At 43.9% G+C, this 24,993-nt stretch overlaps 1 protein-coding gene across 10 annotated transcripts in view; it reads right to left on the reverse strand.

Moving 5' to 3' along the window:
• Window positions 1-24,993, reverse strand: part of FRMPD2 (FERM and PDZ domain containing 2) — a 127,302-nt gene that overhangs the window by 66,154 nt on the left and 36,155 nt on the right. For all 10 annotated transcript variants that reach the window (XR_010113176.1, XM_063607368.1, XM_034930520.3 and 7 more), the window contains 5 exons: window positions 24,302-24,434; window positions 22,793-22,864; window positions 18,437-18,611; window positions 9,466-9,613; window positions 8,655-8,793 (listed from right to left, as the gene is read on the reverse strand). Coding sequence is in view for 9 of the 10 variants with exons in the window: in XM_063607368.1 (XP_063463438.1) it covers window positions 8,655-8,793; window positions 9,466-9,613; window positions 18,437-18,611; window positions 22,793-22,864; window positions 24,302-24,434 (667 nt within the window). In the remaining variant the exon portion in view is untranslated. The remainder of the gene's footprint in view (window positions 1-8,654; window positions 8,794-9,465; window positions 9,614-18,436; window positions 18,612-22,792; window positions 22,865-24,301; window positions 24,435-24,993) is intronic.

A 24,993-nucleotide genomic window follows, 5' to 3' on the forward strand; every position in this document is an offset into this window, starting at 1 on the left:
TTCGGTGCTAAAAAAAAAAAAAATGAGCTGTCAAGCCTTGAAAAGACATGGAAGAGTCTGAAATGCATATTACTAGGTGAAAGAAGTAGATCTGTAAAGGCTACTTACTGTATGATCATAACTATATGATATTCTGGAAAATGCAAAACTATGGAAGTATAAAAAGATCAGGGGTTTGGAGGCAGGGAGAAATAAATAAGTGGAGCACAGAGGATTTTTAGGGCCATGAAATTACTCTGTAAGATACTTGAAAGTTGGTTATACAAATTGAGTAATTCTTGTCATATCCAACTAAATCAGAGACCGGGAGCCAGGAAGAAAATGAACTCGGGGCACATAGCACCTGCTCCAAGAATTAAATTTTTCCATAAGCCCAACTACTGAAAGGACTTGCTGTAACCCTAAGACCAGTTTTACCTAGTAGCTGCCGAAAAGATCTGCTGGGACTCTAAGACTTGTTTTACCTCCCACTGTCACTTACCAATCAGTTTTCAGTTCCCAAAAGCTTCTCAAGTGCTTATGAGTTTTCTTTCAAAACTATAACATTTTTATTCCTAATAAAAATCCCAACCTTCTCTTTGTTCGTGAGACACACCAAAGACCACCCAGTCTGTGAGTATACCCCAAACTGCAATTCTTGCTTCCCAAATAAATTGTTTTAAATTTAGAGATTCATCTCCATATTCTATTTGACTTCAGCAATAGCATAATGGTGGATACATGTCTTTATACATTTGTCAAAACCCATAGAATGTACAACATCAAGAGTAAACCTCAGTGTAAACTATGAGCTCTCAGTGGTAATGGTGTGTCAATGTATGTTCATTGATTGTAACAAATGTACATTCTGGTGCAGGATTTTTATGGTGTCTGTAGGAGAAGGCTGTGCATGTAGAGGGGCAAGGGATATATGAAAAATCCCTGTATTTTCAATTCAAATTTACTGTGAATCTAAAAATTCTCCAAACATTAAAGTCTATTAAAACTTTTTTTAAGTGTTTAGGATCTTTGATCCAGGATCCTTCTGGTAGGAATATATCCAAGAGAAAAGTCCATATGGGACTGAAAAAGCTCTGCGGTCAAGTACACTTATTTTTATGGCATTTATAAAACAGAAAAATCAGATGCAATTTAAATGATAATAATAGTAGTTATCACTTACATGGTGCTACTGGGTGAATACCCCACAATACAAGAATGAAGAAGTGAAGGAAGACTGGGAAGGCACGGCAGGCTGCCACTCCAGAGGATCACTAGGAAGGCCACCGGAGGACATGTACCATTGAGTGAGAAAGAATGCAAATTGAATGTGGTGAAGTTCACAACTGTGTAAAAACCCCCGCATGTGATCAAGGCAGGGAGAGAATGCACCCAGAGGAAAGTTATTCTGCTGTGATGATGTGATTAAGGAGATTTATTTTTATACTAAATTGTCTTTGTCTCCCTTTTTAAAATGCAAATGTAATCATGTTGCTTCCCTGCTTAAAATTCTTCAGGGGCTCCCAATCTTTCACAACAGTGGTTTCCAAATTATTTTTTTTCAGCACCAGAACCATTTATCAAACAAAACATAAGCCCCTTAGGAGGCCACACTAAGTCTTCCCAGATATAACAGGTGGCCCCCACCCAGCTTCACAGCCACCGAGGCTCAGGCAGCGGACAGGCCAGACTTCTCCTCTTGCCCATTCAGTGACACAGAGAGGGGCTCTCCTCTCTGAGGCCTCACTCAATGACCTTTGAAGTGTCCATTGCAGCACCTGGCATATAGCAAAGCAATGTGAAGTGAGCCCTGGTTGCGCTCTTTCTAGCTTACCTAACCTCACAGAGTCACAACTTTCTCAATGGCAAATGTAAATAGCACCGGCTTTTCCGGGTTGATTTAAGAATTCAATGGTGCCAAGCCCAGAGCAGGCCTCCCATAAATTAAGACTGACTAAGTGGTTGTATAAATGAATGGGTTTGTGTAAAGCTGTTGGCCTTTACATACGTGAGAAAGGAAAAAGGTCTGCCTTTGGGGGCCACATGGGGGCAGCAGAGAGCACCTCAGAAATGTCCTCAGGGCACTAGACAGGTTAAGGCTTGGCAGGATCTGGGGATGGGGAAGCAGAAGGAGAATGAGATGACACTAAGCCAGAAGCAGGGTGAGATCAGTCAGAAACTGGATGGGCACAGGAAAGCACCATAATGGAGTGTTGGTGCTGGTCCATTTTATGTGTCAACTTGACTGGGCCATGGGGTGCCCAGATATTTGGTCAAATATTCTGGGTGTGACTGTGAGGGTGTTTTTGGACATGACTGACACTTAAATCCATAGACTGAGTAAAGCAGATGGCCCTCCCTAAAGTGAGTGTACCTCATTCAATCTGTTGAAGGACTGAATTAAACAAAAAGACTGACCCTCCTGTAGAGAAGCAGCTCCTCTCTGCCTGACTCTCTTCATGCCAGTTCTTCTCTTGCCTTTGGATTCAGGCTTGGACTGGAACTGCACCATTGGCCCTCCCGCGTTTACAGCCTGCTAACTACACAGCTTGAGGCTTCTCAGCCTACATAACCACATGAGCCAATGCCTTCTAATACATCTCTAGATAGACAGACAGAAAGACATATAGATGACAGATAGATAATAGACAGATACATACGCAGATGATAGATACATAGATGATGGATAGATAGATGGATAGATAGATAGATGATAAATAGATAGATATCTTATCAGTTCTGTTTCTCTAGAGAACCTAGACTATTATAGGCTCATAGAGACAGGTCTGGGCCCCTGGAACCCTGAGGCAAGAGACTCTGCTGAACTGACTCCAGGTCTGAGTAACAGACTATTACTCAAACTCCCACTTGCCTCCAGTGGATCTGGCCTGCTGTCCTCAACAACTCTAAGTGCTAGAGTTAAACTCAGGTTTGACATCCTGTATCTGAATCTACAGACTGAAGGTTAGCAGTTGTGTCATTTTATATCAGAGCACTATAATGCTGGAGGAGGTAGAAGGAAAGCTTGCAAGCAGAAGTTGTCACATGCTAGATACCACGCATGAATTGCCATCTTTCACCCTTACAGCAGTTTTGCAAGAGATTGATGATTATTTTCCATTTTGCAGATGAAAAAGCCAAGGCTCAGAGAGAAAACATGCCAAGGCCATATAGCTACTGAATCAGAGGCCACAGCAAGAATGTCAACTGATTCACTGGGACACTCCTAGCTTAGAGCACCCTCCTCCCAGGACTCCCCAATGTAGCACCACCCGAAGCTGGCCTAGGCATGAAAAGGGCCCCAGGCCTGGGTACTGAGGGCAGGAAGGAGTTCAAGGGTAAGCAGTGACAGGGATTGTCAAAAGGGCAGGGAGGAGGTTAAGGGGGCCAGGCCAGCTCTGAGACACTGCCTCCCTGGGGCAGTGTCAGGGGCAGAAAGTGAAGTTCCAGTATCCATGGACCAGGGTAGTCCCAGGAGAGGGGACAGACGGGAATTGAACTACAGTCCCCTGACAAGCCAGCTGCTGATGTTCTGATGGATTACTGTTATCTGTAGTGTCTTCCAGTCCGGGAGTTTCAACTCCATTCATTCACAGCTCTTGAACAAACTCCCTGCGCTTCAAGTACTGCTTTGGTGCTGGAGAAATGGCTACACCAAACAGACAAAAACACCCCTACCCTCAGGTGTTTTCTATGCTAATGACCAATAAAATGAATTCATCATCCCACATGATGACAAATGCTGTGAACAAAAACCCAGCAGGGTGAGGGAATACACGGGGACTTTGAAGACCCCAGGACACAGCAGCGCCTTCTGAAGCTGTACCGGGAGGAAAGCAAGACAATGTTGGGAGAGTCTGAGAAGTGTTTTCAAACCGCAGTCTGTAACCAATTGGTGAGCTATGAATCAATTTAGGGGCCCATAATCAGCATTTTTAAAACGAATGAGAATATAATAGGAGATATCAATGTGCATTGCATATAGAAAGGATGCTCCTTATTTCCTGAGGTTTTTGCTTCAGTTCTGTTCTATATACATGTGTACGTGTTGGGTTTTAATGTCCATTTATCCATGGGACATGGCAAAAAAAATTTTACAACCCACTGTTCTCACTGTTTTAACTGTTGGGCTTGTCCTTGCTCTTTAATCCAGTTCCAGAACCAAGGCAGGCAAGTTATAACCAAGGTCACTCACAGCCCTCCCTCTCTATCCCACATACCCTGTGAGGAATAAGACACAGAACTCTGCGAAGGTGTCCACACCCAGTGGTGGCTACTGTTCCTCCTTCTCAGACTCAGGGTGTACTAATCTACTAGGGTTGCCATAACAAATACTAACTAGGGGGCTTAAACAATAGAAGTTCATTTTCTCATAGTTCTGGGGACTGGAAGTCCAAGACCAAGGCTTCTGCAGGTTTGGTTTCTCCCAAGGACTCTCTCCTTGGCTTGCAGAAAGCCCCCTTCTCCCTGTGTCCTCACATGGCCTTTCCTCTGTACTTGTGCCTCCATGGTGTTTCTTTGTGTGTCCAAATTTCTTCTTCTTATAAGGGCACCAGTCAGATTGGATTAGGGCCCACCCTAACAGCCTCATCTCAAATTAATCACCTTTTTAAAGGCCCTAACTCCAAATACTGTTAATTAGGGGTTCTACATATGAATTTGGGGGCTCAAGACTCAGCCTATAACATAAGGCCAGACCCCGATGACGTAGCAGACTAGAACTTTAGGTAAACATGGCTCCTTTATTCACCAATGATGTAGCATCTCTGACCACTAAGTGCCCACTGGTGGTGGACATGTATTTCTGGCCACATGTGACTATTCACCTTCTTTTTGAAGGAGGAAATGGGAAACCATCCTTCCTCCCTCTCAGTCTATGCACTTGGCAGTGTGAGCTCTATCCCTGCCTCCTAGGGTGACCATGGGGTTAGACTCAAGTCTAACCAATCAAAGCATAACATCTCCCTACACAATGATTGGCTTCAGGTGGGCACATGACTCTATCAGCACCAATGGGAAAGAAGCCCAGGATTTCCATGCCATTTCCAAGGGAGAGACTCTCTCTCTTGCACAGGGCTGGAACCTGGAAAGTGGAATTGGAAAGCCATGAAAGGCAAATGTGACAGAGGAGAGCACAGCTCAGAGACACAAGAAGCCCAAGTCCTACTGACATCATGTGAGTTCCTATCACCCAGGCTCCAAAGTAAGAGTGATTGGGCTGGAAGCTTGTCACAGGGATGCTGGGAGGCTGAGAAAGAACCAGAACCCTTCAATTTTGCAAGACAATAAATGACATGTTTTATTCAAGCCAGCCTGAGCTTGATTTTCTATCACTTCTAATCAACAGAATGCTGTCCAATCAGCTGTGCTGGCCAAAGGTATGGGAGGATGCGAAAAAGTATCCAGAGGGTCCACTTGTGGGGCCAGGAACTCTAGGGGGTTGGTACTGACCTTGAAAGGTATATAAGGTTGAGACGGATGTGCAGACATTATGGGAAAGGGCATTCAAAGGCTCAGTAACATGCCAGTTCTTAGGATCTCAAGGATTTAAAGGTCCTTTTGAAGATTTCTGGGGCAGAAGGGTGGAGTGCGTGTGGTTAACATTTCTTTCTTTCTTTTTTTTTTTTTTTTAGCAGTGAATTCCTCCTTCATGCAGTCCTCTTGAAGAAGACCATCTCTTCTCCAAGCTAAGCATTCCCCAGTGGCACCCAGCTTTTGTCACATGACAGTGGTGAGTGCTCTCCAAGGTAAAGCCCAGCATGCTGGCTGGGAGGTCACCAGGGAAGAGATTGGTGGAAACTTCCCCTCCCTTGCTCCTTCCTCTCTGCTCCTACTGATACACCCAGAGATGGACTCCACATTCAGATGTCATGTCACACTGCTGGGTCACACTGCTCGGTCTCTGTTGAGGTCCGTTCCCAAGCCTTTCCCTTCATCCAGAACATGCGCAAGAGATGAGGGAAATGCTTCATAAACCCCAACAGCAAAATTACACTGCTGTCATAACAGCTCAAGTGGTTGGTTTCTCCTTCCTGCCTTGTGTCCCCATTTTAAATCATAATTAGGTAGGTAAATACATTAGCATAATCCTTCCCTATTAATAGGCATCTGAAAATTAAATAACAAGTTACTAACACTATTAACTCCCTGAGGATTGTAACAGAGGACTATCATTGGCAGTTAAATCAAAGAAACTTGCATATGATTCTGCTGCAGGGGCAAGGGCTTGGCCAAGATTAGGATTGCCATTTGAGAAGAGTGTATCCCAGAAAAATCAGTATTGGCCTTGGAGTAACACATCTGGGCTCAAATTTAGACTTTACAATGTACTACCCACATGAACCTCAGATCACTCTTCTAGAAAATTGAGTGATAATATCAACTCTATGATATTATCACACCAACTTACAATGTTGCTGCAAGAGCTAAGTGAGTTAACATAAATCGACAATGTCTGGGTAAATGCCAGGTACATAGTGATCTTTTAATAAAGGTTGGCTATTACTATTCAAAGCAAGACTAACCAAAAAGAACAAATCTGGAGACATTACATTACCTGACTTCAAACTACACTATAAGGCCATAGTCACCAGAACAGCATGGTACTGGTATAAAAATAGGCATATAGACCAATGGAACAAAATAGAAATCCCAGAAATAAAGCCAAATACTTACAATCAATTGATTTTTGACAAAGCAAACAAAAACATAAAGAGGGGAAAGGACACCCTATTCAACAAATGGTGCTGGGATAATTGGCTAGCCACACACAGAAGAATGAAACTGGATCCTCATCTCTCACCTTATACAAAAATCAACTCAAGATGGATCAAAGACTTAAATCTAAAACCTGAAAACATAAAAATTTGAGAAGATAACACCAGAAAAACCCTTCTGGATATTGGCTTAGACAAAGACTTCATGACCAAGAATCCAAAAGCAAATGTAACAAAAACAAAGATAAATAGATGGGTCTTAATTAAACTAAAAAGCTTCTGCACAGCAAAAGAAGCAATCAGCAGAGTAAAAACACAACCCACAGAATAGGAGAAAATCTTTGCAATCTATACATCCAACAAAGGACTAATATCCAGAACCTATAAAGAACTCAAACAAATCAGCAAGAAAAAAGCAAACGATTTAATCAGAAAGTAGACTAAGGACACGAATAGACAATTCTCAAAAGAAGATATACAAATGGTCAACAAACATATGAAAAAATGCTCCACATCACTAATGATCAAGGAAATGCAAATCAAAACCACAATGTGGTACCACCTCACTCCTGCAAGAACGGCCATAACCAAAAAATCAAAAAATGATAGATGTTGGCATGGATGTGGTAAAAAGGGAACACTTTTATACTGCTGGTGGGAATGTAAGCTAGTACAACCACTATGGAAAGCAGTGTGGAGAGTCCTTAAAGAACTAAAAGTAGAACTACCATTTGAACTAGCAATCCCACTACTGAGTATCTACCCAGAGGAAAAGAAGTCATTATACATAAAAGATACTTGCACACGCATGTTTATAGCAGCACAATTCCCAATTGCAAAAATATGGAACCAGCCCAAATACCCATCAATCAATGAGTGGTATATGTATATATATACCACAATTTCTTTATCCATTCATTCCATAAAAAGGAATGACATAATGGCATTCACAGCAGCCTAGGTGGAATTAGAGACCATTATTCTAAGTGAAGTAACTCAGGAATGGGAAACCAAACATCATATGTTCTCACTCATAAGTGGGAGCTAAGCTATGAGAATGTGAAAACATAAGAATGATACAATGGACTTTGGGGACTTGGGGAAAGGGTTGGGAGGATGAGGGATAAAAGACTACATGTTGGGTGCAGTGTACACTGCTCAGGTGATGAATGCACCAAAATTTCAGTAATCAACACTAAAAAACTTATTCATGTAACCAAACACCACCTGTTCTCCAAAAGCCTATTGAAATAAAATGAATAAATTAATATAAATAAATTTTAAAAATAAAGGTTGGCTATTACTATTGATGATGGTGATTATGATAGGAATTCAATAAATTAGTAAATTACTGTCTTTAGGAGGTACCTATTGGACTAGAACTAGACTAGAACTATATTCCTGAGTATAAACTGGATTTATTCATCTTTGTGCCTCCCAGAGCCTAGCAAAGAGTGCTCAGTGAATGCTTTCTGGATGAATAGGTGGATGGGTGTGTGGGTGGCTGGGTGGGTAGATGGATGGATAGGTAGATGGATGGGTGGATGCATGGGTAGATGGGTGGGTGAGTGGATGGATGGATGGATGGGAGGATAGATCAATGGATAGATGAATAGGTGGGTGGGTGGGTGGATGGATGGATGGATGGATGGATGGATGGATGGATGGATGGATAGATGGATGGATATATGAATAGGTAGGTGGGTGGATGGATGGATGGATGGAATGATAGACAGGTGAATAGGTAGATGAGTGGATGGATGAATCAATGAATAGGTGGATGGATGGATGGATGGATGGATGGATGGATGGATGGATGGATAAATGTAGTTTACTCCAATCTAGCTGGTAGATGCTAACAATACTCAAAGCAGAGTCTCCACATTACTAACACATGCCCTCATCCTGTAACTGTTTTTCCAGTGACCCCACACAAAGGCCCCTGGTGTTCACGCCTACCTCCTTAGGGTAATTGCCAAACTCAGCCTGCAAGGCAAGGACCCCCAGCTGCAGCAGTATCTCTTCATTGCAGTACAGCCTCTCCTCCAGGATATCTTTCCGAAGCTGCAGGTAAAACTGGTGCCTTGTCAGGCTGTGCCTGGAAAAGAAGTAGCAATAAAAAGGGCTGGGTTGCTAAGGGAAAGGGAGAATGTTAGCACCAGTGGGTTTTCTCAGTGTGGGAAGTTGGAAAAGTAGGGAAGACGAGATGCAACTCAATAGAATTCAGAGGCAATGCCAGCAAGACAAGTGTGGTCTCCTGCATTTATACCATGCCTCCTGCCCCTCGTTTAGGGCCACTCTATACCAGTCACTTCATACAAACTTACAGAGGTGTTTCTTGCTCTGGTTTGAGTGAGGAAGCTAATAACCAGTTTGGTGGTGTTTCTAATAAACAAAGAAATAAAGAAGCAGTGATCAAACTGCAAACCCATGTCTCTGTCCTCCAACCCTCATGACTGGGCTACTGAGTTGTGTGTTGGGGGTGAGGGGGCATTTTGGGGTCACAGACAGAGAATTTTGACCTTGAGTGGAGTATGTCTGAAACAAAAGGGCATATTCTCATTCTGACCAGGGCCTGCATAAAAAAACTGATTTTCCTCCTTTGTTCTATCTTGATCAGAATCCAATCAACAGAAAACCAACCACAATAGCTATTGTTATTTGTATGTAATTTACAGTTTGCAAAGCACTTGTCGATCCATTACCTCTCCATCAGCCTGGACATACATAAATCCCTTAAGGAACAAATGAACAGGTTTGCAGCACTCACTGGAGCAGCCCATAGTGGCTGACAAAGAACTTTATCCTCAGGAAGAGTGTGAAGGTATTCATGGAGGTCTTCTGAGGCTGCTCTCTCCAGCCTTCAGGAGCTATTTTGCACAATCTGGTTTCACTGTCCAGGAAAAAGAACTCTTTGCCTGAAATGGAAATAGAGCATGTGTGGAAGGAGAAGCAGTAGGGATTGCACCATCTCTCAGACTCATAGCCCTAAGCCCTACCGAGAGTGTCACACACGAGCTGGGTGAGTGCAGGAGTGGGAGGTAAGTCTTTGCGTACCTGGTAGCGAGGAACCTTTGTTGGGGTCGTGAGGTGTCAAGAAGGAGCAGACAAAGAGGAGAGGGTCAAATAAGGAAAACTCAACACCAAGAGGAGAAAATACCGTTAGTTATCTTATCTTACAAGATGTCGCTTAATATCTGCCTTCAGCTATCATCTCATGGGTGTAAAATGGAAAACCAAGGAAAGGAGTTTGACTAAGTTTGTGCAATGTGCCAGAACCCTCCACCTCAGCTGTACCAACCCCCTCCTCCCCAGCCATGGAATCCTACAGTCCAAATATGTGTGTCCTCCCAAATCCATATGTTGAAACCCTAACACCCAATCTGATGGCATTAGGAAGTGGGGTGTTTAGGAGGTAACTATGTTTAGATGAGATCATGAGTGTGGGGCCCCCATGATGGGATCAGCATCCTTATAAGAGGAGGAAGACACCAGAGCTTCCTCTCTCAGCCATGTGAGGACACTGTGAAAAGGAGAACTCTGAAAGCCAGAAAGAGGACCCCACCAGGAATGGAAATCAGCTGGAACCCTGTTCTTGGACTTTCCAACCTCCAGAGCTGTGAGAAAGAAGGGTCTATTTTTGAGCCATCCCCTCTGTGGTATTTTGTTAGAGCAGCCTCAGCTGCCTAAGGCATGGTGTAAGTGGAGTCAATTTGCCCTTTGACCCAAGTGGTTCCAGATTGAAAATTCCACCAACCCAAGCTCAGGACTTCAAATCCTGGCAAGTGTGTCCTCCAGTACCCCTGGGAGGGAGACTGAATCAGCCCCAGCCACTGAAGGCCCCTCCCCCACCCCTCTGCTCTCTTCACAGCAAAGCTCAACCCCTCCAGTGCCCTCGGCCACTCCTGGGGACTGCTGCAGGTCTGCCCCTGCCCTGTTCTACCACACACTCAAAGTGGCTCCTCCTTCTCAGTGCTCCACCCTTTCAGCCCAAAGCATTCTCTAGCAGCTTGCCTGGGCGCAGGAGTCCTGCCCAGTTTTGGAAGGCAGAACTTTTAAACTGGTGACCAACCTCTTCTCCCAATGCCTATGCATGCTGGGGTGGGGAGGGGGTGTCCAGGATTTAAACAGCTGTCACCACACCACACTCAGACCTCCATCCCCTCTGCCACCTGCCTCTGCCCTTACTGCTGAATCTGATGCCCCACACTGGACTCACCCTTCCCTTAGGATGAATTCTCCCCAAGAGATAGGCAGTTCCCCACCAAAGGTTGGTTGGTAAACCCTCCCAAGTTGGTCTATATCCAAACCCTAGAGGTAGTCACCTTTGAGTGATTTCCCCAAGATGACCCTAGCTAGGCAGGTGTAGAATTGTCCATGTGGGAGGGGCTCAGGATGGCCACCTGATTGGGAGAAGGCAGGTAGGAGATAAGTGGATTTGTGAGTGCAGGTGCACTCACAATGCAAGCACATTGGATTAGATTGCATTTTATGGATCAATAACAACACAATTCCCAAAGACACCTGCATTCACAGTTTATGAAAGGTCAAACAAATATCAATTGATCACATCAAAGCATATAACAGTTGTTCTTATTTGTGAGAGAGATCTTTAGAAGGTCTGATGAGAACTATGGGGATAAGAACATGCTCTCACCAGCCCTGCTTGGTACAAAGAATAATCATACAAGTTCGTGAGCTTTTCCTACTGGAAATGGGAAAATAGAGGAACACTGAGATATGACGCCTAAGCCAGATGGGCTGGGAGGGAGAGGATTTCGCCAGAAGGCCAGTGTGATCCCAGCTCAGCCTCCACACAGTGGTTAAAGAAATCCAGCTGTGGCAGCATGGTATTTATAGTAATGATGTGAAAGTTATCAATACCAAAATGAGGTCATTTATGTCTAACCCTGATAAAGTGCAGCCAAAAGGCCATGAGGGAGGGGCACTCATGCATATGCCTATACCGAAAAATACCACAGGAAATGTTTTCCATTCTACAGCTTGCTACATGAGTCACACAAGGATAGCCAGCAGCACAAGGGCAGCCAGCCGCACAAGGACAGCTAGCCACTCAAACAAGAACACTTGCCTGACACTCTGTCTCCACTGATGAACTGATGTCAACTCCTGCAATAAGCCCCTAGAAAAAAATCATCTTTTTGTCTCAAAACAACTCACATGTACTTCTCTCTTTTGTCTTTAAAAGCTTCCCCTTCCCCCAGCCTCCTGGGATGCACCTGTAGTCCTCTAGAACATGCATATCCCGGATTGCAATCTCCCGCTAATTCCTGAATAAACTCTGTCTTTGGAAAGCCTGTCTCTCTTTGTTGTTATTTTAGGTTGGCAAAACCTGGTGTTAGAGATGTGGGATCCAAAAATGACAAGCCTTTTCCCATACCAGTGACCACAGAACACGTGCAATGCCCACTGGAGTCCATTGTGCTCTCTGCTTCCAGGAATCATCTTTCTGCTGGTGCTAAGTTCTGCCTTGGATTTGAGCACCCTCATTTTGGCTTGCTTTGACTTGATTCGAGATCTGGTTTTATAGGTCTGAAGGACATGGTCCTTCTTCTGAGTATTCTTTTGGTTTCACTTTTGTAGGGGATTTGGCATCCTTTCTGATGTGTACTCTTTTGGTGTTGGTTGTTTGTGTACAGAATTTAAATCGGCATCACATAGACTTTCCAAACATAATTCACCCCATGAATTTTTAAGCTTATGGACAAATTATACCAAAGATAATTTAGAGCTCCAATGGCCAGATGGAGATCATTTGAACTGCCCAAGCTTGTTTTTTCCTTAGAATTAAAATTAGAAGACTGCAGCTATAAGGTCAGTTTGAATGGGGCACATATTTCAATTGGCATCTTGAGGCTTCAAAACGCATTCAGGACTCAAAAATGCCTTAATGCAAATATCTCAAAGCTAGCTGAGACTCATTTGTCTCCAGAACCTTCCCTCCCCTATCTACAATTCCTCCTCCTCTTTGTCTTCCTCTAGCCGAACTCCTCTTTTTTCCAAACTGCTCAGCTACTAACCTAATTCTTCTCTCCATGACCACGAAGTCATTTTTTAATATGTGAATCTTCTAGGGAAGTTCTAGATGGGTGGAATAAAGAAGTTAAAATATGCCATTTGGGCCTATCAGCTATTTAAGTTAAAGGCACTTTTAAGCGCACTTTTAAGAGCAGGTGCAAATTGGCCACTTTGACCTTTGTGTTATTTCTTAAAGAAGATGAAATTCCCATGTGATAGTCATCCTCCCTCTCCTGGAAGGAAAGGCAACATCCTTATCTTCAAGGACAAGAAGTTTAGACACAGAATACCATACAGACCTTGTTGGAATAACTCTGATCTTTTAAGTCTCCTCATAATTTAGTCCCATTTTCACAATTAACTGTTTTTTGTCCAACCCAGTAACTAATTTGGTGGAGTCTTCATCTTCTTATGGGGGCTCCCATGCCACATAAAACATTTATTATGCTTTTCTCCTGTTGATCTTTCTTATGTTAGTTTATTTCTCAGACACAGCTGGAGCCTGTGAGGATAAAGGATAGAAGTGGAAGTTTTCCGTCCTTACAGTTTCTGGCAATGAGGATGGGACCCTAAGAGGCTGGACACCCCACTCACTCCAGCCTATGGATGAGATGCTGAGAGGCCTGACAAAAGCCTGCAAAAGGTGGGGGGATTCTTTCCAAAGCCAGCTTTCCCAAATATCTATGGATAGTGCCTAGCTAAGAGAAGAAGGTAAAAATTTTTTCTTGTCCCTTCTTTTCTAAATTTGAATTGGCAGGAGAAAAACATTTGTAAGGATGTTCTCTGAATTGTGACTCTTGTGAATTTGGTTCTAGGTTCTAACAGAAATCGCTCTTTTTTTTTGTTTTTTAATCTCTGTCTTCTGTGTGATTTACCACAAGAATAAAAGTTACAATAAGACTCTCCTTTCATCTTGTTTTATGTCTCAAGAGCTCTGTAGCCAGTGAGGATATCTTCTCTGGTCTCCACCAGCTGGGTGGTGGAGACTGTCAGGTTTGCATCAGATGGCAAGCCAGCTGGCTAGGAGTCTGAAACATGAAGCATCTCCTTGTCCCAGAGTGCCAGCTCCCAGGGGAATTTGTCTCAATTGTTTCAACCTCCACTACCTTGTTAACAAGTAAGGTCTTTGTTTTTCGTCTTTGGGAGAGATGTTGGATCTCGAGGGGGGTACTGCATTTTTCACGCTCTTTTTGTGGAAGCCTCTCGTATCCATGGTTAAGACATAAAGGCTTATTGGCTTTGAGTCACAATTGAAGTGGTTATACCTTTGGATATTTGGACTTTTGTATCTAAAAGTATTTTTAGAGAGCCCTCATCATGAACAACTGTCCTATTGGTACATGCGAGAAGATTTGGCTTGAAGGAAGAAAATAAACACTTTTATAAATTAACTGTTTTCTCAGAAAAACAGAACTAACCTAAATGTTTTTTGAGTTGAGGTGATCTGGTATAATTTTTGGTAAATATAGAAGCTAGTTTAAGTTTTTTGGTTCAATTAAAATAGTCATGTTTGGAGACTTGTCAACATTAAACATAATACAGACATACGACTTCTTCTATCTGGATTTATCAAGCAAAAGCGTATGTATGTTTAAGATGGTAAAATTGTAAATGTAACCTAAGAATAAAACATACAGTAAAAATAAATTGCTTGATGTGCGACAAATGTGACAATGAAAAAAGAGAGTTAAAAAAAGCCATATGTTTTAACTTTTAGGTTCTTTGCTTCTGTGGTATTTTTTAATACTTGCCTGATTTACTAACAATAAAAATAACGTAAGATAATGACTACATTTGTTTCATGTCTTATGGAGTTTTCATAAACAATTCAAACATAATTGTTAAAACCAAGTGAATTAATAAATGTAAATATAAATGAAATAGAGTATAATTAAGCTTTTCAACAATGATTATGTTTTATAAGATATATCTACTTAAAATGGTTTATAAAATCTTTTTGGTTACTTAAAACATTACAGTTATAGTAAGTTAAATGAAATGATGAATATTCATTTAATAGACCACTTCCAAATAAGATATTATGCTGAAATATTAGTTGTTGAACATAAGTTTAAGCTTATATACTTTTGTCTCCTCATTGTAGAGGAACAAAAGATATTTGGGTCTGTTAATTAAAATGCTCTATTCTACACTGAAAAAATGTGCTATGAGGAAGCATATATTTCTAGGTGTTATAAAATAATGTTTTCACAAATTTGTAAAAGGCAGTTTATGATTGCTTACTTTCTAGTTTTCTGGTTTTCACTAGAAATTAAAGTTACCAAGAGATTTTAAATTCCAATTACTAAATGTAATTCTGTACACAAAGTGTACAAAAATGTAAGATATGTTTGGGTGAGAAAAGTTAAAAGGAAGATATGAGAATGTGTTTTTATTTGTTGTTGTTTAAAAAAGTAGTTTTCTCTAGTTGGAGGCTAGTTGAGGATTGCTTCAAAACAAATAAATAAAGAAAAAAGTGATATCAATAAAACTGAATAAGAACATTATAAATGGTTTGAGAAAATTGCAAAAGGTTTATGGAAGATGAATATTATGAAAGAAATTTTTTGTGATCAAGATAATTAAAATTAGAAGAAAAGTATTTATTTATGTTTTTCTAAAATTGAGCCTTAATATCAATAGCATACTTGTGCAAAACTATTATTTTGTCTTCTCTGTTAATAAAATACAGTTATATTACAGTATTAGCCTCTACTGTTAATATTAATATGTTTTTCCTTAACTTTTTAGTAATTGGCCTAGAAAACAAAAATTTTGTGTTTCAACAGAATAGTTTCTTGTGCTCTGTGCTGTATTTTATTAGCTCTTTTATTACTTAAAAAAGTGATCTTCTCAATATTCAAAGAGCTAAGTTTTGACCATTATGTATTTGCCTTTTGAAGAATTTTAATTATCACTCTGGTTAAATGAATGACAATTATTTTACAGTGACCAGTGATTCTACTTTGATCAAGGGTTTTAAACCTTTTGACAGTTTTGACAGCTTCCCAAAATCAAATTCTAAATTGAGTCTTTTTGACCTTGAATTTACTTTGGGTCTTTCCAGCTGGGCCCTTGGAAGCAACAAAGGATATGTCCCTCACCTTGTAAAAGAGGTGTTAAACTAATTGGGTTTATTCAATATGTTAAAATGCATGGGAAACATTATCCAATAATAAGTGGTGCCAAATCTTTAAGTTATATTTATAAATATAGTTTTGATATAAATGTTCCTAAAATTGTACAAAATTGTTAGAATTCCGATATGTCTTAGTATAATATTTGGTTATTATGTTAAAATGATATATGCCATAGAAACAATGAAATTTATCTGTAAATTGCTGGTTATAATAAACTCTCTTCAGATTTTTAACCATGGCCATTCTAAGTCCTTATCATCCATGGAATGTTATGGTGTTGGTACTTTTCTAAACGCATTTGCAATCAGCTACAGTCCAAAAATTGCTTTTTATTCAAGGAGGTTCACAGAAAGGATGGAAAGAATTCTGACAAGTTACAGGTTTCTGATAACTTCAAGATCAAACCATTGGACTAAGGAAAAATGTCCAGGACACTAAAGAAGAAACAGAGTTTGTGAAACTGCTAACAAAGATCAAGCAGAACAAGAATTAATTACATGAGGCTGAATGAACGGATGAAAAAGAATAATGGGTTTTTATAATTTTTACTTGAAATTTCACTGGTTCTTTAAATGTTTTGTTTTCTAGATTTAAGGAAACTTTTTCCTTGTATGTTATCTATAGTTTACAACAATATAATAAAGTATACTCTTGTGAACAAAATTAAAATATTTGCTTTTTCTCCCTTCCTGATCCAACCAGAATTCTAAAACTATCCATAAGCATTCTTATTTTTATGATAATATAGTTATTTATATAAGTTCAATAAAATATGCTCTCTTTATAACAGGATACAATACTTACAAATGGTTATATTACTAAGGCTTTGACTTGGATGTCATATTTGAAAATGCACATAAAGTTACTTCAGCCAAACTGAGGTTTGTCTTGATTTGGCCTCCTAGCCTTGAGAGACTTTTAAAAGTCAGGCTGAGATTCTTATCAAAAGTTCTAGCAGAACAAGCTTCAAAGGAGCCTACATGGTCAACCACTATTCTTGATGCACTTATGCATTAAGGCCAAACTTGATGAGGCTAAACTTACTTAGTAAACAAATTTGTCTTATTGTGATTATCTTTAGTAAAAATGGGGGTAACTGTAGAAAAGAAATTATGCTTCTAAAGGAAGGTGAAAATTGTATTACACCTGTTATCTGACTGTAGCCCTGTTCATTGCTTTTGTGTGTTTCTAATCTACCTGTAGACTGAATTGGACCCTGAATTCTTCTTGCTTCCTTCAGTATCTGAAGAACAAAGAACAAGAACTTCTCTGTTCCTAAAGCCCTATAAACTGAAGCTGAACAACAACTCAATGTAAAATTCTAGGAACAAGTCTCCTGCCTGATGTGCAGGCTACATAGAGAGTTCACCAAAATGCCCAACGCTGGTCTAGTGCTTCGAAATGACAACCAACACCTATGAAACAGAACAATGAACTCCAGACAGACTTAGCCTCAGAGCCACTCCTTCCAAACCTCCATGTTGCTTAAATGAAGCTGAAAGACGTTTTTACATCAACTCCTACTTGCTGGTCATTTCCCTTCAATGTGAGAGTAGAACAACCAGGAAAGGTCCATCCCAGCACCGAGGAACAATCAAAACCTAACCACAGGATGATCCAACAGTGATGCTTTCAGAGCAATAACTTGATCGAAAGGGAGAAATATAAACATTATCAATACCAAAATAAGTCACTTATATTTAACCCTACTAAAATGGAGCTGGGAGGCCATAAGGGAGGGTCACTCATGCTCTATGCCTATAATGAAAAATACCATAGAAACTTTTTCCAAACCACAGCTTGCTACATGAGTCACACAAGGACAGCCAGCAGCACAAGGACAGCTCGCCACTCACACAAGAACACTTGCCTGACACTGTTTTCACTAATGAACTGGTGTCAACTCCTGAAATAAGCCCTTGGAACCAATCACCTTTTTGTTTCAAAACAACTCACATGTACTTCTCTCTTTGTCTATAAAGGCTTGCCCTTGCCCAACCTCCTTAGATGCATCTATAGTTCACTATGGCATGTGGATCCTAGATTGCAATCTCCTGCTAATTCCCAAATACACTCATTTTTTGGAGAGCCTGTCTCTCTCCACTGTCATTTTAGGTCGACAGCAGAAATAAAGAGTCTCTAATAGAACGTCAGAGAGGGAAGAGGGTATAGAAACCCTTTTTCTTGGATATTTAGAATGGAATCTTAATTAGCTCCTAGGGTCAGGGTACTAAGTCCCCATTAGTCCTGCATCATTAGATGGAAATGCTTTTAACATTTGCTTGTTTGTCTAACTTCAGTGCCCTGAGATCGATCAACCAGATCCAGCAAGCCACAGAAACCCACATCTTACACTCATTATTTCCTGACAACCTTCTGCACTTGCTTGATGCTTTATCCATGAGTACTTGAAGCCCTCGTCATGCTGACTAATGTCTAGGCATACAAAGGGAGGCACCCAAGTCTCAAACAGTTTTCCCAGAAGAAACAGAGCTCAGGTACCCAGATACCCGAGTTACCAGAGGCACCAGGCCAGCTGTGAGCTGCCCAAGAGATGCTTACTTTTCATATACGCCAAGCCAAAGTAGGTGAGTTCCTCAAGGTTGGCAAAGGATGTCACGGCATTGAAGACAGCTCCCACTGTTGATTCAACATCACATTTTACCTCCAGGTGCTGCCCGTTCAGCAGGACCACACAGAGGTCCCTGAGAGCCAAATAGGATTTCCCTTTTTTGGTCTGAAAACAACAATAGTATCAATTATACTACAATTATAAGTCATTGAGCCTTTAGTGTGCGCTGGTTACTGTACTAAGCACTTTACACACATTGTCTCATTTAATTGACAACTCTAAAAGATAAGTATATTTACAATTCCTATGCAGCAGATGAGAAACTAAGGCTCAGAAATGGTAAGAGTCTTGCCTAGGGTTTGCACAGTTTGTAAGGCAGGAACTGGACTCAAATCTGAGCCTTCTGCCAGGCTCAGCAGGGGCCAGGAAAGCTGGGAGGCCTGTCTGACTGATGTCTTTCCCATGCGGAAATCCCAGCTGCCCCTTGGGCTCTGCTTCCTAAGAGGGTCACCCAGGGCCCTCATCAATGAATTATATGGCCCTGGATCAATCTGTCGATCTGACATTGTCTCCCCAGGTCCCAGCACAGCACAGGTTAATTAATTCTAAACTTCAGAGAGAATTTGGGTGGGTGCAGATCCAATGAAGAGACAGAGCTGGAGCAAGGGGATTACCTAGACTCTAGAAATGGGTCGGCAGAGCCAAAGAGCCTCCAGAGTCTGCCTTCTGCCTCTTCATCTCCCACCACAGCCCCACCCAGACCACTGTTGCCTTGGTTCAGCCTCCTGGATAGTTCATCACCAGGCAGCCGCCTGGGCCATTCTGCCTGTGTCTTTGCACATATGATACCCACTGCCCCTAGGGCTCTTCCACTCCCTCCCCACGTGGCAAACTCTTATGGATCTGTCAGGTCAGGCTCTGGAGCCCTTGTCTGTGGCTCTTCCTGAGTAACCCCATGTCCCAAAGCCCAGCCTGGACCTCCCCCAGGAAGTTCTCTCTAGAAGGCAGTCATGGACAGACACTAGCATATGTGGCCTTAGTGCCATCGAGACCATGCCTGTGGTCATACCCTGACACTCCTGGCACCCAGGGGCAGCCTATGCACTCCAGGGGCCAGAGCAGATCTGAGGACCCTGTGGGAGGGGGTTTCACACATGCTGCTGGGCAGGGCTGATCACACAGGCATACTCCACGCCACCTTGGTTCCTACACTTGCTGCACACCTGAGTCACCTGAGAGGTGAGGGGACCACTCCCAAGATGGTTCTGTCAGTCTGGCACAAGGCCTAGGAAATCAATATCTAGTAAAGCTTCCCAAGGTGATTTTGCGAGAGCCAGGAAGGCTGGGAGGCAGGTCTGACCCGCTTCTTTCCCTTGCAGAAATCCCAGCTGCTTCCTGAGAGGGCTGCCCAGGCCCTCAGTGATGAATCGTATGCCCATGATGGGCCCCTGCTTGGGTCCAATGCTCTGAAGCTGCCCTCTGGACACTCTTAATAGTTGTGTTTGGAGTGTGTGTTTTCTGAGTGAAGTCCCCAGGACAATGAGCGAGTATACAAAGCTTTGACTTTCAGCAGTCCTGCCTCCCCTCCTCCTTGGAGGGTTCTGGCTGCCAACTCCTCTGCTCTCTGAATCCCCATGCCTTGCCCAGCCTCCCCTGCCCCTTCATCCTCCCCACACAGTGACCTCTGCTGCCCTCCACTGAGGGCAGCCATGGCTCTCACTGCCCCCTAGTGATGCCTTCCTCAGGGGCTGGTGGAGGAAAGGTCCCAAGCAGGCACATGCACCCAAGGCATGTCAGAGCAACCATGACAGTGGCTGTCGCCACCCTGGGCCAGGAGCACCAAAGCTCTTTCCCTGGGCAATTCAGCAGGGACAAGCCTCTCACCCACCCAGCTCCCAAGCCAGGTACCAAACGCATCTCCATGCAAAGGGTGTAACCCCTTGGGGGACCACTGATTGTCTGGGCTGAGACAGCAGAGTCATGGGAAGGGAGCTTGGGCTTTTTCACCCTGCTTGGGGCATGGTGCATGGATCCAGCAACTGGTGTGGCAAAGTCACAGGGCAGGGTCCCAGGTACCTGCAAGGGTCTCTGTCCACCTTGTGAATATCCCTATGCCCAAGAGAATGTGACATTAAACAGCAAATAAAAAATAAAAACACCATGACATGATGAGACAGAGAAAGCACATATAGAGAAAAAAGAAAACGTTTTATATTTTAGTTCCTATGGTGGCTGCTTTTGAACACAGGGTGCTGCCTCTTCATGTTTCAGTGAGCCTAGTTGCCAGTGTTTCCCACGGGACAGCCATGCTGTAAGGGGAATCTGTTTTGTTCCCAACTCCCACAGGGAAGCAGAAGGAAAGGGTGTGTGTACCAAGAACTCCACTTGGAGGGAGAGATAGGGAGCTACACTGACTGAGAACCCTGGGGACAGGAAAGGAGGGGCTAAAGCAACAGGGGCAAATGCTCCAGCCCAAGCCAGACAGAGTGACACAGGAAACCCTGGGAATGGGACCTCCTGTTTCCCAGGTAAGGGACAGAGGTCCAAAAAGTATTTTACTGAGGGAGCCCTCAGTCACCCTCATACCCTTCTTGCATCTTCCTAGAGGCAAGTGTCCAAGGTCCCCTCTGAGGATTATAACTAGGCTCCTAGACCTGGTGTGTAGGTCAAGATGCTCGCCCCGGACAGAACTGGGACAATAGCACTGTTCCCATCGCCTGGAGTCTTGGTACCTAAGCATTGCACAAGCATCCCTGCAGAGCGGGGGAAGCTGGCCCCCATCACAGCAGGTCTGGCCCATCTACCCGGTGGGTAGAGGAGTCTCCAGTCACCTAAGCCATGTGACCACAGGGATGTCAGGAAGGGGTCCCTGGGTGAATTGTCCCTTCTTCCCCTCAGCTGAGGGCAGGTGGCTTGAAGGGGATGGGCAGAGGTGGGACTGGGCTGAGGAGGCCATGGCCCTCTGACTTGCAAGCCCCATACAGGAAGTGTCCTCAGAAGGTTGTAGACCCCCAGAGTGAGCCACCCTGACACCCCAGCCCCTCACACACCAGCCTCCTTAGCTTTAGCATTTTCATGCTTTGGGTAACTCAATCTTGCATACCTGGGGTGTAAAAGTTATCATCCCACTTCATATTTTTTGTGCCCATGCAGGTGGACCAGGCACACAGTGGGTGCCCGTCAGTGTGTGCTGCATGAATTGATGCAGGTGGTCATTGCATAGGAATTGGAGGCCCCGGTCAGGCAGGCATCCCACTTGCACTGACCAGTTTGCTTCAACACTTTCAGGACTCAGGTGTAGAGGAAATGATGTCAGTGCACTGCAACAGGCATCCCCTTGACAGGGGGGTGCATGGAAGCTGGGATTCAATGGGATTTTGCTGGAGTGAGCCAGAGGTGGGCTCATTGGTGCTCTTCAGGGCAGGAAGGACAAGTGGAGGGCGATGCAGGAGCCTGGGAGGGGAGAGCCTCTAGCCATGCCCCACTCAAGCCCTGCCTCCCGGAGGCCCTGAGCAGAGGCCCAGAAAGCCAAGTTGACAATGTGTGCGCTTCCAGCCCTGGGGGTTGGGGAGATGGGAAAGGCTCACATCCAAATACTCAACATTGACTGAGAAGCTCTCGGCCCCAACTGGGCCCTGGACAACAGAGATATGGGCCTGAACATGGACAGATATGTTCTGGGGAGCTCAGGGTGAGACCAGCCACACATGGGGCTCTGCAGGGGACGTGCTCAGGCTCTGGGGCAGGGAAGGGACAGCCCACACAGCATTTGCCCTTCCTGAAAAGCCCACAAGGCTCACTCCTTGTCTTCACCCAGTCTTTGTTCACAAGATGCCTCCCCAGAGCCACTTTCCTATCTAAAAGAGCATACTCTCCCTCCTACCACCTGCCATGCTCCATCCTCCTCCCTTCTTCGTTGTTGGTTTTTTTTTTTTTTTTTTTTTTGCACAAATCACTACCTGGCATTCTTTTATATTTATGTCTTTGTCTGTCTTTGCCGCCTCCTTCTAGAATGTAATCTCCACATGAAAAGGACTTTGTTTCATTCACAGCATAGATGGGGGCCTAGAATAGTGCCTGGCACCTGGTAGATGTTTCACAGCATTCCCTAGCTGAGGCTGGGAGGGCCAGCAGGACTCAGCTGGAAGTCACGTGGGGCCCCTTTAACAGGCTGAAGGGAAAACAGCAGCAGTGGGAGGCAGTGATGGTTCTGGCAGAGGTCTGGGGGAAACTGAATGCCACTGGGGTGTTCCCATGTGAGACCCCATTCAGACACAATTGGCCTCCCGCAACTGCCCACTTCCCTCGCCACCCTCCATCCCTGCCCAGTCTAGCCCAGTAGTTACCACAACCGATCCCGGCAGATGTAGTGTCATCGGGGCCTCTCCAGCCAACAGGATGAACTCTGGCCTGGAAAACTGGAGGAAAACAGTCACATATGGTAGAGAAGACAACAGATTCCAGGCTTTGGGTCTGGGCTTCCCCCATGATGCACCTCTGCAGCCCCCACCAGCACGCATTCCCCAGAGCCAGCAGGAAACAGGCCAAGATGGGGCTGACCTGGGCTGAGGCCCCAGCTGAATGGTACATCTTGGAGCAGAAGTCTTACAGGTGGGTATAGGGTATCAGCAACGTTCTGGCTCTTAAGTTGGGTACAGGGGTGTTCGGGGTGAATTATAAGTTTCATAATTTACACAGAACTCCATCTTTTGTATGTATCAAAAGTATAAAATGTATAATATAAATATAAATGCAATAAAAATACTTGAAAAAACAAAAATACTTTTAGATTTAGATGAGCTGAAATGTTTTCTAGCTCTAGATGTTGAATCAATAGCTTAGTGGGCACCTCTTGTTCTCAGTGTGTTTGTATTACACTTGACCCAGAAAACACTGCAATACCCATCGCTAGCTAGACCCAGCTATCCCCCTGTGGGGTGCATATTCTCAACCCATTTTACAGGTGAGGAAATTGAGGCTCCTCACCTTTAAAAAAAAAAAAAAAAGCTTAAGAAGCTCACCTGAGTCATATAACCAGCAAGAGATAGGGTTGGGTAGGGCTTCTATAGTGCCCCCAAGGGTACCTAGCAGGACTCTTGTCCCAAGAGGCCAAAATTCCAGCCCAGAAGTGACTTGTATCCTGCAAGAGTTCCCAATAGAAGTATCTCTAGTGAGTGATCAGGAAGAAAAGCCAAAGGAGGTGGACAAAGCCTCTCAGAAGCCCTCTTCACGCCCTCCACCAAGTTCATGGAGGCCAGAGAAGGGCCAAGGAGGACAGTGCGGGCCAGGCCAGGGTATGGGAACCATAGGCCAAACAGGAAGAGGGACATCCTGAGGCTATTTGGAGCTCAGCTCAGTCAAGGGACCTTAACTAACTTTGACAGACAGACAGGCACATTCCCCCTAACCCTATTACCCTCTTAGGGTTACCCAGCTGGAAGGATAACCCTCTCCTCCCTATAGAAGCCCTCCCTGTGGCCCTGGATCTGTGCTCCTGCCTTTCACCTGTGCAGAAGGCCCCTTCCAAACACATTCTGCCTTGTCAGTTCTCGAATCATGTAGCATGCTCTGCCACCACCGTGCGCACCGGTGGCTTCCTCTAGGGTGGGACCCAGCATCTTCAACCCTACATCTTATACAGCGTCCCCCATAGAGCCTTCCCCAGTGAGGCCACTCAGTGAATGCCTATGCCCTAAGTTGCAAATTTCAGGTTTATGTTAGTCCAATCCTATAAACCTCAGCCCAGGGAAGTTGTCCCCTAGAAGACCCTGCCCATTTTCAGCCACCGTGCCAGCCACCCACAGCTCCCTGCTCAAGCCTCCTTGAGGAGTGCCCTTCAGTCTTATTTTGCTTACCTTGCTCCTTCTCTGCAGAAAACCCCTTTGAGAAGGAGTTGTTGGCCATGAGCTGTCTGCTGCCGAGTGCACAGATCCAGAGCTGAGCCTCCGGCCCTCCTGCTGGTCCTGGGGATCTGCTCCTGGAAGAGCGCTGGCCAGGGGTTGAGAAGGGGTGAAGCACTTAGCAATGCCAAGGGCTTCCATGGCATGAAAGATCCCCCGCACAGGGGCTCAGCTGGGCAGGGTGCACCCACTGATGCATGTCACCTTCTCCCCCGCCTATGGGGGAGTTATATCCATTTTTGAAGTGGGGGAAGCTGAGGCCTGGAGAAGCCAGGCTGCACAGCCACTGGGGTGGGGTGGGGTTGGAGGAAAAAGGCACAGTCGACTTCTCCACCCCATGGCTTTACCTCTCTGTTTGTGGTGCCAGGACCCCAGGTCTAGAGCAACCACCCAGCAGGTCATGGGACTGCAGCAGTTCTGGCTTCTTTAGAATTGGATATGTTGTTCAAAATATTTAGACAATAAAATATATTGTTTAAGGAATCAGGGGGTAAAAATTGTTTTCATTGGGAAAATAAAGTTTTAAATGGCAGGAAAAAGTATTGCAAGATAAACTCTACGATATCCAATCAGGGCGCCAGCTGTGGATTTGACATCAACTATGACAAGACACTGTTACAGCCCTCAACAAGTCACTATGTGAATAA

This window comes from Pan paniscus, chromosome 8 (genome assembly GCF_029289425.2).
Source record: "Pan paniscus chromosome 8, NHGRI_mPanPan1-v2.0_pri, whole genome shotgun sequence".
Classification (NCBI taxonomy): Eukaryota; Metazoa; Chordata; class Mammalia; order Primates; family Hominidae; genus Pan; species Pan paniscus.